This window comes from Trifolium pratense, linkage group LG5 (genome assembly GCF_020283565.1).
Source record: "Trifolium pratense cultivar HEN17-A07 linkage group LG5, ARS_RC_1.1, whole genome shotgun sequence".
Classification (NCBI taxonomy): Eukaryota; Viridiplantae; Streptophyta; class Magnoliopsida; order Fabales; family Fabaceae; genus Trifolium; species Trifolium pratense.
The window spans coordinates 47,002,226-47,019,124 of record NC_060063.1 but is presented as its reverse complement, the minus strand read 5'-3'; the positions used below and the strand labels follow the sequence as shown (position 1 = coordinate 47,019,124).

General features: G+C 33.2%; 2 protein-coding genes across 3 annotated transcripts; both read right to left on the bottom strand.

The window, feature by feature from the left end:
* Positions 1 to 161: 161 nt before the first annotated feature.
* On the bottom strand, positions 162 to 782 carry LOC123885631 (heat shock 70 kDa protein-like). Its single transcript, XM_045934919.1, has one exon. The coding sequence runs from the start codon at positions 653 to 655 to the stop codon at positions 269 to 271; it is 387 nt and encodes a 128-aa protein (XP_045790875.1). The 5' UTR covers positions 656 to 782; the 3' UTR covers positions 162 to 268.
* Positions 783 to 1,706: 924 nt separating this feature from the next.
* On the bottom strand, positions 1,707 to 4,054 carry LOC123883197 (subtilisin-like protease SBT3). 2 transcript variants are annotated; one of them, XM_045931936.1, is made up of 2 exons: positions 2,938 to 4,054; positions 1,707 to 2,784 (listed from the first exon to the last, which is right to left on the bottom strand). In XM_045931936.1, exons 1-2 carry the CDS (start codon positions 4,037 to 4,039, stop codon positions 1,745 to 1,747), a joined length of 2,142 nt encoding a protein of 713 aa, XP_045787892.1. In that variant the 5' UTR covers positions 4,040 to 4,054; the 3' UTR covers positions 1,707 to 1,744. The 2 variants fall into 2 exon arrangements, with proteins under 2 accessions (XP_045787892.1, XP_045787890.1); XM_045931934.1 differs by having other exon boundaries at positions 1,745 to 4,036.
* Positions 4,055 to 16,899: the final 12,845 nt, after the last annotated feature.

Sequence of the window (16,899 nt, the reverse complement as noted above, 5' to 3'; positions counted from 1 at the left end):
TTAAGAAATACACATTGATGGCAGAAATTAAATTACATTCATCTTATTTCATATCTCACAATTACAATATTCATGAGTAAGCAAAAAGAAAATAGACAGAGTTAACAGAAAAACATAAAAACATTATTCATGATTCAACAAGCCTAGCCCCACATTACCAAGCCTACATTCTCTAATATAACATTAAACAGGACACAAGACATTTTTCATAGTACCCCATTAGACACAAACAAGGTTTCAAAAACATGTCCCTCCCTAACTTCTTTAGTCAAACCTCTTCAATCTTAGGTCCAGCTCCAAAACTTGCCCCGTTAGAGGCACCACCACCAGGCATACCATCTCCCATAGGCACATCACCACCAGCACCACCTTGATACATCTTAGTAGTAATAGGATTACAAATTCCTTCCAACTCCTTCTGCTTATCCTCGAACTCATCCATTTCAGCCAACTGATTTGCCTCCAACCAATGAATAGCCTCTTCCACAGCCTTTTCAATCTTCTCCTTATCATCAGAACCCAACTTTCCACCAATCTTCTCATCCTTAATAGTATTCCTCATATTATAAGCATAATTCTCGAGCGAATTCTTCGCCTCCACTTTCCTCTTCACCTCTTCATCCTCTGCCTTATATCTCTCTACATCTTTCACCATCTTCTCTATCTCTTCCTTACTCAACCTTCCCTTATCATTTGTTATAGTTATCTTGTTCTTCACTCCAGCTATTTTATCTTCAGCAGAAACATTCAAAACATTTGTTCTTGTAGCGCCTCATAAGATTCAAAACTCTAGGTTTATGTTGTATAGAAAACTGTTTCATTCTATAACTCTATAGACAACTCCCTCCCAGGGCCGGTCCCGAGTATTTGGAGGCCCTGTTTGAAAATTTAAAATGGATCATTAATAAATTTTTTTTTTTTTAAAAGTCATTCTCTATTTAAATTGTAAATAACATAAAAAATAGTCATCATAGTAAATAACATCAAAAAGCGACATATTTTAATCAATGACATTAAAATACATCTTCAATCTAATATCATTATCAACTTTACATTTTCTTGGGGAAAAAAAACTTTCTTGTAATGTTGCTTCTTTTTTTACAATCAACCGCAAATTATTTATAAAATTAAGAGCGTGTTTATTAAATATTTTATTTTTTGAGTTATAAAATATTTTTAGTAGTAACAAAGTCATTAATTTTTTTTACATATATAAATTTTTTAATAGACCGATATAAACAATTAGAGGCCCTAAATGTTTGAGGCCATGTGCGGTGGCTCACCTTGCACACCCACAGGGTCGGCCTTGCTCCCTCCGTCCCATAATAAGTGAGCCAGCTGACTGCCTCACACATTCCAATGCATAACTTCGACGATTAATATTTTTAATTGTATAATAGTAAAAATTATAAAAATATGATATTTTGAAAATTCTCATCGAGATGAATCCAACAACATCTTATAGGGTCAAAACAAGATATGTGAATAGTGCATATAGTCAAAATGGCTCACTCATTTTAGGACGGAGGGAGTAAAATATTAGCACAAGTGTCTGAACTCTAAAACTAGAGCTAATCATCTTAGACCTCAGTTGTTGATTCCATTAATGAACATGTCACATTGGTCAAAGCAAAATTGCTATTAAAATTTATTTTGCATAAATTTAATTTAATAATTATAAATGACAGATTTAAGTGGTGATGAAATTTTGAGAAAAAAAAACTCTTATTTGATATATAGTGATCTACAAATTGAAACTAGGGGTGGTTACAACAATAGGACTCCTGACTACATGCTTCTCATCCTTCCAAGTAAGATATCCAAAAGATATTTTATTCTTTTGTATCATTCTTGGACCTTCAATGCTCAACCTGTAGCTTATCTTCTGGTTCTTCTTCTCGAACACCAACTTATTTGGGATAACATTGATGCGAAACCTTTTAATTGGTGTAATGCTAGCAACATACGTTGTTTGTCCTTCGCCAACATTAGTAACTGTTCTATGAAAATGTTGGGTTGTCTTTGAAGAATTTCCAGCATTGAAAAAAGCAATAAAAGAAGGGTAATTGAGATCTAATGAAGGTTTAGAGCAATCATTAACAGATGATCTTGTAATGGTAGTGATGTTTTTTTGTGTGAAGTTAAGTGCACAAAGAAGATTAACATAATCTTGTACACCAGCATCATAAATAAGACCAGGGTCAAGTGCTCTATTAGGATTAACATGACCAGCTCCCAATGCAAGAGGTGTTGCTTTGTTACCTGTTCCAATGTCTTTGATGTGTTCATTAGTATTATCAAATATGTCTGATGTTGTCATTATTGCCGACCGAATGGCCGCAGGGCTCCAATCATCGTGCACACCTTTTAAAAGCGCCGCAACACCAGCAATATGAGGGCATGACATAGATGTTCCGGATAAAATATTAAACTTATTAAAGAATTTATAAGATACAAAATCCAACACAGGAATATTTGTGGGCCATGCTGCTAAGATTGATGTACCAGGACCTGTAATGTCGGGTTTCAAAACATATGGACAATTCTTTGAAGGTCCTCTTGAACTATAAAAATCCACACTAGGCGCCGGTCTAACATCAAAAGATGTTATCTTAAAAGACATTTTTGCTATTGAACTTGAGTAAGAGGTTCTCTTGATGAAATCTTTTACAATCTCTCCATTTTTGGGGTTAATAATGATAGATGGGAATGGGATCGCACTTGAGAGTGAAAATTCATCATTTTGTAATGTGTTAGTTATGAGAACACTTCCAACAACTTTTGCTGCAATTAAATTCTGAATTGGTTTGAAAAGATTAGCAGAAGTTCCATTGTTAAATTCACAAACCACAATCTTGCTCTTTACTTTAATTAGTTTTTTAACATTGTCACACATACCCATGAAAACAATTGGAAAATTGCTAGTGGAGAATTTACCAGGATAACAAGAGAAGCCAGTGACTGAGACTCCATTACCAAGTGTAAGATTTCCATGAAATTCGCGATCTAAAGTACTAGCAGCAACAGTTGTCACCCAAGGTATTCCATTGTCCATAGTATTAAAGGAAGGTCCACCGTTACCGGCTGATGCAGACACAAAGATACCTTTTTCCATAGCTGCAAATGTTGCTATAGAAATAACATTTTCATACAAAGGCACAATTTTGTCATCGCCTATTGACAATGAAAGAACATCAACACCGTCGGATATTGCGGCATCAATTCCAGCTAATGTATCAGATACAACATTAACTTCATTTGTTCCCCACATAATCTTGTATATGGCTACTCTAGACAATGAAGCTATTCCCGTTGCTGTTCCATTTCCTAAACCAAAGAAAGATGCACCATTTACTCTACTTCCAGCTGCTATTGATGAAGTGTGGGTCCCATGACCGAATGTGTCACGTGTCGTGTTAACAATTGTTCTGCTAATGTTTGGATATTTCGCCAATAATCCTTTGTTAAAGTACCTGGCTCCAATGAGTTTCTTGTTGCACAAAGATGAATTGTTGGTATTTTCAAATTGACATAATTGACCTTTCCATTTTGAAGGAATTTTAGTCATTCCCTTATCATTGAAACTTTCACTTTCTGGCCAAACACCAGTGTCAACCACACCAACAATGACATCTTTGCCAAAATCAGAGGCTGGCCATGCTCCTTTGTAGGGATTAAGACCAAGGAATTGAGGTGAGTGTGTTGTATGAAGCTTCAAGGGTAAATCTGGTATTGATGAAATGTAACCAGGGGAGGTTTTGAGAGCTTCATGCTCTTCAGGTGATAGATTCGCACTAAAACCATTCATAACATTGTTGTATGTATAAATGATTTTAGAAGATGTAGACTTGAAATTATTATTGGTAGGAGTAACTTGAGAAAGAGTGGATTCATACCAACTATGTTGATTTAAGAATATTGTTGGCATAGCTGATAAATTCATGTGAATGATATAATTATCAGAGTGAGCCAATGTAGAAATGATGTGAAGGCTTGTGATATAATAGAACATGTGGAGACAAATATTGGAAGTCATCATTGAAAGAAATATGTTTTGATCGTAGATTGCTACCAACAAAATGTGTATATATAGGCATATGAATGATTATGATGCTAATTTTACAAGGGCATAAAAAAACACCGGCGTAAAATTTGTTGTCTACGATCCAATAATAAAAATACTACTATATTTAAGTTGTTCTGCGGTTATAAACGTATGTGCTTACATTGATATTTTTCTCTAAATACATTGACATCTTTGGAAAATATGGATTTGTACCAAATTTAAAATTATTTATAAATTATATTTACTTTTTTTACAGTATTTTACTAATTATATTTACTTTTATTAATTAATAAAAAATATTTTAGTAATTTATAACATTGAAATTTTTCTATGATTGTTATAGAATGTATTTAACATTTTTATTCTTTTTAATCCATAATGGCGAGTTTCCTTTTTGTTTTTTGGTAAGTTTTGAAGTTTCCTTTTTTCTTTTTTGAAGAAACTACAATGAGATATATATATATATATATATATATATATATATTAACTGAAAATAGCCTTCTCAGCACAAGGTGTGCCGAGATAGACGACCAAAGTTTACAAAGTGACAGAAAAAGAAAATACCAAAATCAAAATCATACAAGCCCAAACATAACAATGGACTAGACCACCAACTATGGTAGTTTGAAGCCAAAGTAACACTCTTTGTCTTCAACCACCTATATGAAAAAAATTTGATCTTGTCTAATAACTAGTGAGGAATACTGGTTGAGCCTCTGAACAATCTGTGATTTCTTTCCGTCCATATAACCCAAATGCTAACAAGCCAAATAAGCTGCAGAAAAGATCGGCGTGCTCGAGATCCACCAGCTGAATACGTGAACTGGTCGAAATGATCTTGGATAGTAGTGGAACTCGTCGATGAAATGTCAATCCAAGTGCAAACTAAAGCCCAAAGAGAACCAAAGAAGCTGCAAGAGATGAATGTGATGGGTCGACTCTGCCTCCCCACATCCAGATACGCATAACTATGCAGAAGAAGATAAGATACCTCGAGTGACCAGGTTTGACTTCGTGGGCAACCTGTCACGTAGTAAACGCCACGCAAAGATTGAGACCTTCAAAGGAACCCTAGGATGCCAAATAAGATGCTCCACATTATCTATAGTAACCGAATCAAGAGTAGTCAAAAGCTGGTAAGCTCCTCGAACAGTATAGTCTGTGTCAGGGTCTGGCTGCCACTGCCACATATCTGAATATTGTGCCTGTAAGCAAATGTTATAAAGTAAAATCTGACACTCCCTCAACATCTCCTCCTCCCACGCCCTCAACTTCCTCCACCACTCCTAAGCCGCCCCATCCATCCCCCACCCTAAAGAGAACATCTCAGCCACCGTACGCAAATTGGTCTCTGATAAAGCATACAGACAGCCAAATCGCTCACATAAAGGAGTCTCATCCACCGAGGGATCTGTTCAAAAAAGAGTATCTGACCCGTCCCCCACCCTCCTTACAACATGCTCCCCGAACCATCCACCCCCCGGCTCACCAACACCCTCCCTAATGCTCGCTATCTCTCGCCACCACGAAGACCCTCTCGGCCCTCCATCTCGCAATCTCCTTCCATCCACCCCATAACAAGCTGCCAACACTCTAAACCACATCCCCTCTCTATCCACTAACATCCTCCAACACCATTTACCTAAAAGTGCAAAGTTAAACTCCCGCAACTGCCTGACCCCCAATCCTCCATACTCTTTACGTAAACAAAAAGTTTTCCAATTAACCCAAGCTGTTTTCCTAAATTCCTCACCCCCCCCTCCCCAAAAGAAAAAAATTAATTAAAAGAGATTCAATAGAGGAAATGATACTTGAAGGAGCTTTGCGAGTTTCCTTTTATATAATAATAATAATAATAATAATAATAATAATAATAATAATAATAATAATAATAATAATAATAATAATAATATTATGGGTCTTGCTACGAGTGTCTCTAGGGCCCTTTTTAAACATTCTATTTAAAGAAAAAGTTTATTCAAAAAGATAAATATTTATATTTCTAATGCTTTGATTTTACATATTTCCATAAAAAATACACAAAAATATAGAGAGGGAGACTGTACTAAATGATTACAAAAATGTTAAGTATAAACTAAGTAATTAAATAAAAAATAGAATTAGATACCAATTGTTGGTCTTCAATGAGGAATTCCTAGTAAGCGCGAGTCATCAGCTCACGTTGACTACATCCCTGCCCTTTGTACACATCGTTCGTCGCTCCTACCGATTGAATGGTCTGGTGAGGTGTTCAGATTGCGGCAACGTGGACAGTTCTCTTCCCCTGACATTGTGAGAAGAAGTCCACCGAACCTTATCATTTAGAGGAAGGAGAAGTCGTAACAAGGTGAACCTACGGAAGGATCATTGTCGATGCCTTACATGCAGACCAACACATTAATCAGTTTGAACAAATAGGATTGGTTTGAGGTGTTCAACACCTCGGCTTGCCTCTGGTTCGGATGACGACTTGTGCAACGAGCATAACCATTGATTTCATAATTACCAATCGTTAGTTGGTTCGGTTGTGATTGGCGATGAACTTTATAGGGTGGATCAAGGTTCGTTCCCCCGCAATTGCGATCGGGAGGGGACTGAAATCACTTGAAGCCATAACTGATCCATGAACCAAATTAAACTGTTGGTGAAAGACAAAAAAAATTGATTTCATAACCACCTAATTGAAGGAATCTGGTTACCGAATTCTCTTTAGAGCATTTCCAATAAGAGTATCAAAGTGAGTTTCATAGGTTAATGATTTGTACATTTTTTATCATTGGAGTTCCATTACGTGGCATAGAGGGTATCAAATTTGATGATACAGTACCTTATTTAAGGTACCGTATCATCAATTTAAGTTAAAAAATAAATGTAGAAGAGATCACTTGTTAATAATGTATGATATCCAAAGTGGTATCACCATTCGAGCAAAATATATAAGAGTTGCATAAATATTATATGACATTGTAGTGACCACTTATTAGTAATACTCCAGGTTATTATAGTCTTTTTACGAGAATATTGCGGTCAAATTCCAGGTTATTATAGTCTTTTTACGAGAATTAAAAGGTTTCCTATTGTGAATATTTTTCTAAATTATGAAATTTTCTTATATAATACTCCCTCTGTTTTTTTTTTAAAATTGTCCATTTACATCGAATTTAACGTTTTTATTTAACTGTCCATTTGGTATTTTATGGATACGATTTGTCAATTACTCTTATATTTTCCAATAAAACTAATTAATGCTATATATTTGAAAACTAAAGTTTTTTAAAATTTTTTTTTTGGCACATAACATATTATACTGTCCATTTGGTAATTTTTTTTTGGCACATAACTAATTAATGCTATAATAAAGCCTATCATAGAAGAAAAATAAAGTCTCGTTCCTTCTCATGTTTTATATTTATTTTTTATCGACCGCCTTTAAACTTTATGTGCATATGACTCCAATTGACTGTCTTGATATCTTCAATTTTATCTATTTTCTTCTTTGTGTGTTATTTACTGCTAATGGAACTCATTTGCTATACATGTAATGTTTTTTCTGTTTTTGTGAATGATTGATAAAGTCCCTGCAGGAGGAGACACATCGATCTTCCTTTGGATGAAATTAGAGAGCACCATATTGCACCAGCTTATGATTTTTGTATGTCTACTCTTTCTAATATGTATAGAATTATAGCACTCCTTCAATCATGCTAAATTTTATTGCCTTGAAGCCCTTTTTGACTGATTTGGAATCATACTTGAGGTTCAAACCTCTTATGAAGTGCTAGAATTGAGAATTAGAATGTCATGAATGTAGTTTGATTTTGAAGCATCTCAATTATAAAAACAATATCAGGAAAAGGGCTTAAACTTATTTTATCTTTTGTTTATTTTCTTTTTTTATATGGCAGTCTTCCTGATAAGAAAAGAGTTGAAGGAGATAATCAAGTTGAGGCTTTTGACAGAATGAAGATGGAATAATCAATCACTCCATTTTTTTCATCATGAAATGATCATCACTTCTTTCTTTTTGTTTTTTGTTTTCATATATAACTTAAAATTAAAGGTACTATTTGATACAACTACATCTAATGTAGCACAAACACTTCATTGTGGATAGTGTTTTTGTGATGCCTCTGTCACCGTATAAGTAGACCACTTATACAGAATAGTCATTTGATGAGTGATCAACTGGAATTTTTCTTTTCAATTGAAGTTATTTCCTTTTGTTTCTCTGAAGGCAATTAGTGTATTAAGTGAATGGTGTAGGAAACTCATACTTATTTTCTATTGGGATGTTCTTGAGTTGACTGTGTGCATGAGTTTGTGGTGATTAGTTTATTACTTCTTTGAAGAGGTTTGGTTTCATAAGTCACTTTCGGGGGACACCATAATGTCACTTTTATAGGTTAGTTTATGATTTGATACATGTGTGAAAAAGTTTTACAATGTCGATGTATACCAATTAACCTTAATTCTAATAATGGCTTCAAATGTTTATGTTGCTCATGTGAGAGGTATAATTATTCATTTTTAATACTATATAATTTTACTTAATTTCAAAATTAGCCTTTGTTAAAAAATAACTAAATATGCATCAGCTCTGTTTTGGAGGTCGCGGTTTATATCGTGGCTTAGTTTAATTTCAAAATTAGCCTTTGTTGAAAAGTCGGTGCAAGTGAGGATGAACAAAATTAGCCTCTTAGTCCCATTTTGAAACTAGAGGAATTCAATATATCATGTTCAGAGCCACTAGGTACTGCGGTCATTCAACAAGATCAACCAAGTTGGAGGACAAATAACACAAGATAGGATATATTTGTTACGGATAGATGCATATTTCAATATATCATTATTGACACAAAACACGGGGAGTGTCTCATATGGATCCCCAAGAGAAGGAATTTCAAGTTATTCCAATCTATGAAAACAATTTTGTATAGAAGAAATTGTAAGTTTTAAAAGTGAAGGGGATGCTAATGGTACATATTTTCTATTGGGTTGATAAAGGCAGTGGCGGAGCTAGCCCGAAAAATTGGGGCGGGCCGCTACAAATATAAATCGAATATGCAAAAGAAATTACTAAAAAAAAGACATATCATATTGAGAGTTTGTATAGTATGGATATCTCAAAAATAGTCAAAAGGTGGACCATTAACATGCATGTTTATTAAATAAATTTTAAAAATATATTATGAAATATATTTTATGTCAAATGTGTAAACTTCATACTTTTTAATTAGTTTTTGTATTTATGTTTATAATATTATATGCATCTCTCTAACAAAAATTTAAATTTTTTTAACAAAAGATTGATCAAACATGAATTTTTATGCACAAACTCTATTTTAAATAAAAATTTGAGTACTTTCTCCAAAAAATATACTTGAATACTTCGACAAAATAAATTACACATTTTAAGACATTTATAAATTATTAAATAATAAAACATTAGAAGGGATGCTTAAAAAAATAAATTTAAAAGTATATTTGAATCATTTGAATTATGGGACGTAAAAATAGCGGGATTTTGCGGGGGTTTGAAACCCCCACAAAATAGAAACATATTAAAGAATACTGGATGTTATGGTTTGATACCCCCGCAAAACAAAATATAACAAACTACACAGACTATTTATCGGGGGTTTATAACCGCCTTAAATAGTATACCTATGAAAAAAAAATTAAAAATTCTGGGGCGGGCCATGGCCCTGTCCAGCCCATGAAGGGCTCCGCCCCTGGATAAAGGGTCATAGTTCTCATGTTATTTACATAATTAGTCGTGTTTGAAATATCTACTTATACACACTTTTTTTTTCTTCTTTTCAATTGAGCAGAAAAATGATGAGCTAATGTTTATAACGAAGCTGGGAGTGCTATTATTAATTTGGCCTAATTCGTTAGCTTGAGATCTCTACTTATACACACTTTTTTTTCTTTTCAATTGGACAGAAAAAGAATGAGCTAATATTTGTAACGAAGCTGAGGGTGCTATTATTAATTTGGCCCAACCCATTATCTTGAGATCTCTACCTTATACACACTTTTTTTTTTCTCTTTTCAATTGGGCAGGAAAATGATGAGCTACTGTTTGTAACGAAGCTGAGGGTGCTATTATTAATTTGGCCCAACCCATTAGCTTGAGATCTCTAATTATACACACTTTTTTTTTCTTCCAATTGGGCAAGGAAAAAAATGACCTAATGGATTTTTTTTTTCTACTCCAACATTTATCCCTTTACCCCAACATATTTTAAAATATTCCTATTCTACCCTTCAAACATAGTGTTTCGAAACACTTTAATTTTCCGGTTTGTTAATTTTACCTGAAAACTTTTCAAAAGTGTTCCGGTATATTATTTTCTAGTAATATTTGTCGTAACACTTAATTACCGGAACACTTGCAGAAAACCTTATTCACCTGAACACTTGAAAATGTTTTCTGGTATATCAAAGAAAATTTTCATATAATGTGAACAAAACAGAACAAACACGGCAATCTCCACTAACAAGTCAGTCAGAGTTGAGTATTGAAGAGTATCAACCTTGTTGGGTTTTTTGTATGTTGGCTACATTTTGCAAAAACATCATTTAGCCAAAGTGTTGAGACATATGTGCATACGTCATGTGTTGAGACACACGTGCGTACACATTGGAACAACATCTGTATGTCTGACTGCACGCCAGCTAGCGTTTTTATTTTCTATTCAATCTTTCGAAGATTTGATTGAAGAATTATTTCGTGGTCTCTTACACAACAAGGCGCACGTGGTCTATTATTTCTGAAGGCAGCCGAACCCTAGTTCTATTTTATAAAGGAATAAAATAAATTTTAGAAAATATAATATTTGTTTAAAAAATATATCTTGTGAAGATTGCTGCAGAAAATATAAAAGATTTATTTCAAATAAATCATTTTGCTTCAAGAAGATTAGAAGATTTAATTTTAAAATATATTTACAACAAATATATTTATGGGAGGAATATTTGATGCAAAGAAAGATTTGGTAAAAATATATATTTTGCATCTAGAAGATTTCTTGGAGCTGAAGCATTATGAAAAGCCCACGAGGCTCTGCTATTTAAAGGGTGCTGCTAACCCTGTTTTATACACCAAAACTTGAAGCTAAAATAGAATATCAAAGATGTAGTCTTTTAAAGATTTCGTGTCTTTAAGCCACTCTTTAGGAGAGTTGGTGTAAAGTGAACCACTCGGGTTGTGAGATGGTCACTATGTCCTCACTCAGAAACCTGTAGGTAATGAGTTGAGAATTGTACTTGGAGAAAACTTTTAAGCAACTCCAAATTGTGAACTTAGTCGTTGGGTAGGTGTTAATGTCATTGAAGTGTGTCTTCATCTTTGTCAAGGAGAGTGTCTCCATTCTGTTGTTATTGAAATCCTTACTGTTTGTAAGGTTGAGGGGAGTGAGACGGGGTCTCATATCTAGGAGTTCCTAGGTAGAAGTTGCATTGGGTAGGGATTAAGTGAGGAGTTGTAACCGGGGGAGTTTAGCTCTGAATCAATACTACTGATAGTGAATTTCCTCCTGGATTAGTATCCCCCAGATTAGGCTGTTAGGCTGAACTGGGTTAACAATTATGCATGTTGTTTATGTTTTTCAGTATCTGTTTTTAATGCTCTGTTTTATTGTTCTCACTGCTAAGACAAGTGTTACGACAAGTGTCTGAACATCGTGGACAACACTTGTCTATTGTGTACCAGAATTTCAAACCTAACAACCACTAACAACTTTGTGATTTTTGTGCCAACTTCAATAACCAAAAGTGTTACAACTTTCTAGGGTGAGAACAAAACAGATCTAGCTGAGTTGTGTTTTAGAGATCTGAGATTGTGGAAGGAAATTAAGGCAATATTAAAATTGGGTGTGAATTTGAATGTGGGAATTCTTTGTGTTTTTCTTGTACTTTTCATGGCGATTCAAGCAATGAGAATTAATTCTTTGTGTTTTTCTCTGATCTCTGCCATTGTTCAGGTGAGTAAGGTTTTTTGCATTTTATTCAAACCGGTACACTTTAAAATAGTGTATCGGTACCTATTTCGACATTTACTCTCTCTTTTTCCCCTTACTCACACCGGCACACTTTCTCTGAATAGTGAAGAAGATGATTATTTATTTTAAGTTTTACCTTATATATGAGGGCATATTTGTCCATTCACTTTTAATTGTTGGGGTAAAGAGATAAATATAGGGGTAGGAAAAAAAAAATTCTGAGCTAATGCTTGTAACGAAGTTGTGGGTGCTATTATTAATTTGGCTCAACCCATTAGCTTGAGATCTCTACTTATACACACATTTTTTCTTCAATTGGGTTCAGAAAATATGAACTAATGTTTGTAACAAAACTGGGGGTGCTATTATTAATTTGGTCCAACCCATTAGCTTGAGATTTCTACTCATACACACTTTTTTTTTCTTCAATTGGGCGGGAAAATGATGAGCTAATTTTTGTAAAGAAGTTGGGGGTGCTATTATTAATTTGGCCCAACCCATTAGCTTGAGATCTCTACTTATACACACATTTTTTTTCTTCAATTGAGCAGGAAAAAGATGAGCTAATGTTTGCCTTGATCATTTGTTTAATGCAGCTTATATTTTAAGAATCGTGTGATGTTTTATTATGTTGTTATTAGTCTGATTTTCAATCAACCTTATGGATGACTTACATACTGAGTAAGTTGTATAATGATTATCCCTATACTCTAATTATAAGGTCAAATTATATTTAGTTTAATTTATAATGATATCAAAATATTATGTGAAATTATTTATTGGTCGTAATAACAAACGAAATATAAAACCATATCATATAAACAAATTCTTCCACATGCGTCACACGGTTGGGAAATCTACTACATACACATACAAGTAAAGAAACCGTAAAGACCAATTTAATATTTGTTATTATTTAATTTAAAAAAAACTGTCACATGATGTGTGTGTGGTGGAATTTGTTAATCAGATTTTCGTAGTATACAGCATTGCTCATAATTCAATAATAACTAAAGCTACACAAGTAAAGAGCCTATATGTAAAACAAAAACAAAGCTTATATAAATTCACTCAATAGTATGTATTCAAACATACCGTTACAACAATAGTATGGTGTTGGTCATTATTTGGTCACACACATAACAAAATATACACATTATTTAATTATTTTTTCTTTATACTTTTTTCTCAATTATGTGAGTGTGACCAAATTGGAACTAAATATTAATGGTCATGCAAGTATTTCTCACAACAAGAAAACTTTCTCATGCCTCCACCTATAACAATGCCTCAACACAAAATCAAATCTAGAACTAAACTTTATGTAAACAAATTAAAAGATAAAAAATAGAACCAAAACCAAACACAAACGATTCATAAAATAACCAACAATCACAGTTCTAAATTCCTATTCATAATCAATCCCACACTCGCAAAAAAAAAAAAAAACTATGCATGTTAATTTGCAAAATCAAAACAATAAATTGAATTGATTAGTCACAACAAAATCCAAGAAACAAAGTAGTGGAGAATTGTATTGTTTCACATATCAATACCTTAGATCGAGTGTGTAGATAAGAGAAAATGCGGCGAAGTAGCAAAATTGGTTACAAAATAACTAGTGAGCTAGCGATTAGGAAGTGACCGATGGTACGAACGAGAACAGTTCATAGTTCTGAAAAAGTGATGGTGCGGGTGAGAACCATTATGAGGGAGTAGTTAGGGATTCAGTGTTGAATCGTGATGAACAAGAGTGAGTTAGAGATTCAGTGTTGATTGTGATGAACACTGAGGATTTTGAGTGCGGTTAAGATTCGATGCTGAATCATGATGAACATGAGTGCGGTTAGGGATTAAGTATTGGAGTAATGAGGATTTTGAGAGTGATAGCGATTTTGAGAGTTTCGTATGAAGAATGCATGTTTCAGGGTGTTCGTGAATCGAGAATGGTGAAGCAATTAAGGGCTTGTTTAGAGAGAAATGGTGAGCCGTGACACCAAAAAAAAAATGTAAGCATTTTCTACTATCTTAGAGAGAAATAACATAAAAAAAAAGTCATTTCATCAATCAACCAAAAAAAAGAACAAATGGTACTAACCTCATAAACAAAAGATAATGTGAAAAATAACACGGCCCCTTAATTACTTAAGCTTACAAGGTCACAAATAATAAAGCTCTCTAACCATTAATGTTTTTTGTGATGTAGATTGGGCAGGATGTCCGACCACTAGACGATGCACCACAAGCTAGTGCATCTTCCATAGATGGATTTATGAAGGAGACAATCATGGTCAGGAAGTAGTGTGTGCACAAAGCGAGACGATTTTTTCATGTAGACACGTTCATTAAGCTTGCCATGTAAGAAGGCATTTTTGACGTCTACTTGTCTTGATTCTGTTGGTTTTATATGTAGTAAAGCAGACTCTTTACTATTCATTTATCGTTATGGTACTAGCTATTTTAACTTCTTGTCTATGTAGATGATGTTATCATCACACAAGAAATACTCCAACCTTTATAACATGTCTTATCAAATGATTCACCGACAAATTTGCTATCAAGACTTGAGACAACTTAGTTACTTCCTCGCTCTTGAAGTCATATACTTTCCCGGAGGTCTTATAGTTTCCCAAACAAAATATGCACAAGATCTTCTAGCAAATGCCAACATGCTTGAAGCCTCAAAGACCAACACTCCAATTAGTCCTAAACCAATTGAATTGTATGATGACAACGGACATGTGGATCCTACTGAATATCGCAACATATGTGGCACTCTCCAATATCTCATCTTTATTAGACTAGACATCACATACGCGGTTAATCTTGTGTGCCAATATAATATATTTTCCGTTGAAAAAAATAAATTCGTAATTGTTATAATATTGAAAAAAAGTCACATATTTCCTTTTTTTTGTTAGAAGAAAAAAATATTATATATATTAAAAGAAAGTTAGATATTTCATTTTTATTTTCCGTTTAAAAAGAAAAAAGCGAAATAAAATGGTAAAGACTAATAATATTAATATAACTCCATGTCATTCTCAAATTAATTAAAGAACATTCCCATATGAAGAAGAAAAAAAAAACTCTACCATAATAAGAGTGTTTTTTTTTTTTTGAATGGCAATACCATAATAAGAGTAGTTTAGAGAATATTTTCATCTATATCATTTGACTCGAATAAATTTTAAGACATGGCTAGCTCCCGAACCCACGTGCAGGGACGGACTTGGGCAAGGGCAAGCAGGGGCTTGGGCCCCTCCCTCTCTCTTGTTCATTGCCTTACAATACTAATAATATATGTGTAGTCATATTGAATAAAAAAATTATACTCCCTCATTTCTTAGTCATATTTAAGGTCATGCTAAATAGTATTTTTATGGCAATGATTAAGGAAATAAAAATGGAATGCACTACTTTTAAAATTATACTATCAATTTTTTGAAGGAAATTTTTTTTGTCAGACTTTAGTTAATCATCTTTCTACTGAATTCAGACTTTACTTATTTAACATTTAATATTACATTTTTCGGCCCCCTGTCACATCAATTTCTGGATCCGTCCCTGCCACGTGGTTTAATTTCAACTTCATTGACTTAGTTTTGTTGAGTTCTTGAAGAACTAGATTTTTAGAAGTCTATAAAATTTATTTGATCTTAATAAAAATTTAACTAAATTAAAGAAAATTAGTAGAAAACGTATTTGTACATCTTGTGACTAAATCCCTTTCTTAATCAAATTTTATTTTAGCTTCTTAAAAAAAAAATGCTCTTGAAGTAGAAAATTTGAAAAAATAATATATAGTTAAAAAAATTTTGAGTTTCAAGAATTTATGTTTTAACATAAGATTATTAAATTTACAGAAGTAGGACTATTGATCACCCTTACACAGGACGCTTACTTTCATATATAATATATAACTGTAAGAAAATTCTTTATCTCTAAAAAAAACTTGTGCTATTAATGTAATATATGTCATAGTAGAATGTATTAAAAGATTTTGAACAAAAAAAAAAAAGAATGTATTAAAAGATTATGTATCTAGTATTGTTTTAAATTCTTGTACGTTAATTACACAACCACTTCATTGACTTAATTAAATACTTTTTTTATAAATTAATTTTTTAAATTTGTTTTATAGAAAAAGTAGGAAAAAAAAATTGTTTGGTAAGGAGTACTAGCTAGGTTTAGAAATGGAAAACTAATTAAGAAGTTGGATGGTAAACTACGTTAAACCTTTTTAAAACCGCACTTCCTGTTTTTTCATAATTATTCTATTGTAATATATGGTCTATTTTCTATATATATTGTGTAAACAGAAAATAAGTGGGGATGAATAAAACAAAAATAGTGAAAAGATAATACTCTATATAACAATATTGAAAAGATAACACAACCACTTCATTGACTTAATATTTAATACATGAATATAAGGAAACAATTTGTATTATAAATTAGAGTAACTTGTTTTAACAATTCATTCATCCATACAAAATATATTGAAAAGATAATATATATTACATACCATGAATTCAAAAATGATAAGTTTTATTTTCATCACAATCACAATATTGGGTGTTACTGCTGCAACTGCAAAAAATGTTTATGAAAATGAAAAGACTGCGGGGTATATTATGTGTACCTATTGGTCTTGGAAATGTCAGACAGTACATCTTTATTGTGACTTGTTTGCCGCACACTGTCATTCAACCCCAGCTGCTCCAGCTTCTTCCGTCCCGACAAACCCGCCAGCTGCTCTCGCTTCTTCCGGTAATGATCATGTCCTCCCGCCAACCCCAGCTTAATTAGCTTGATGATCGGATC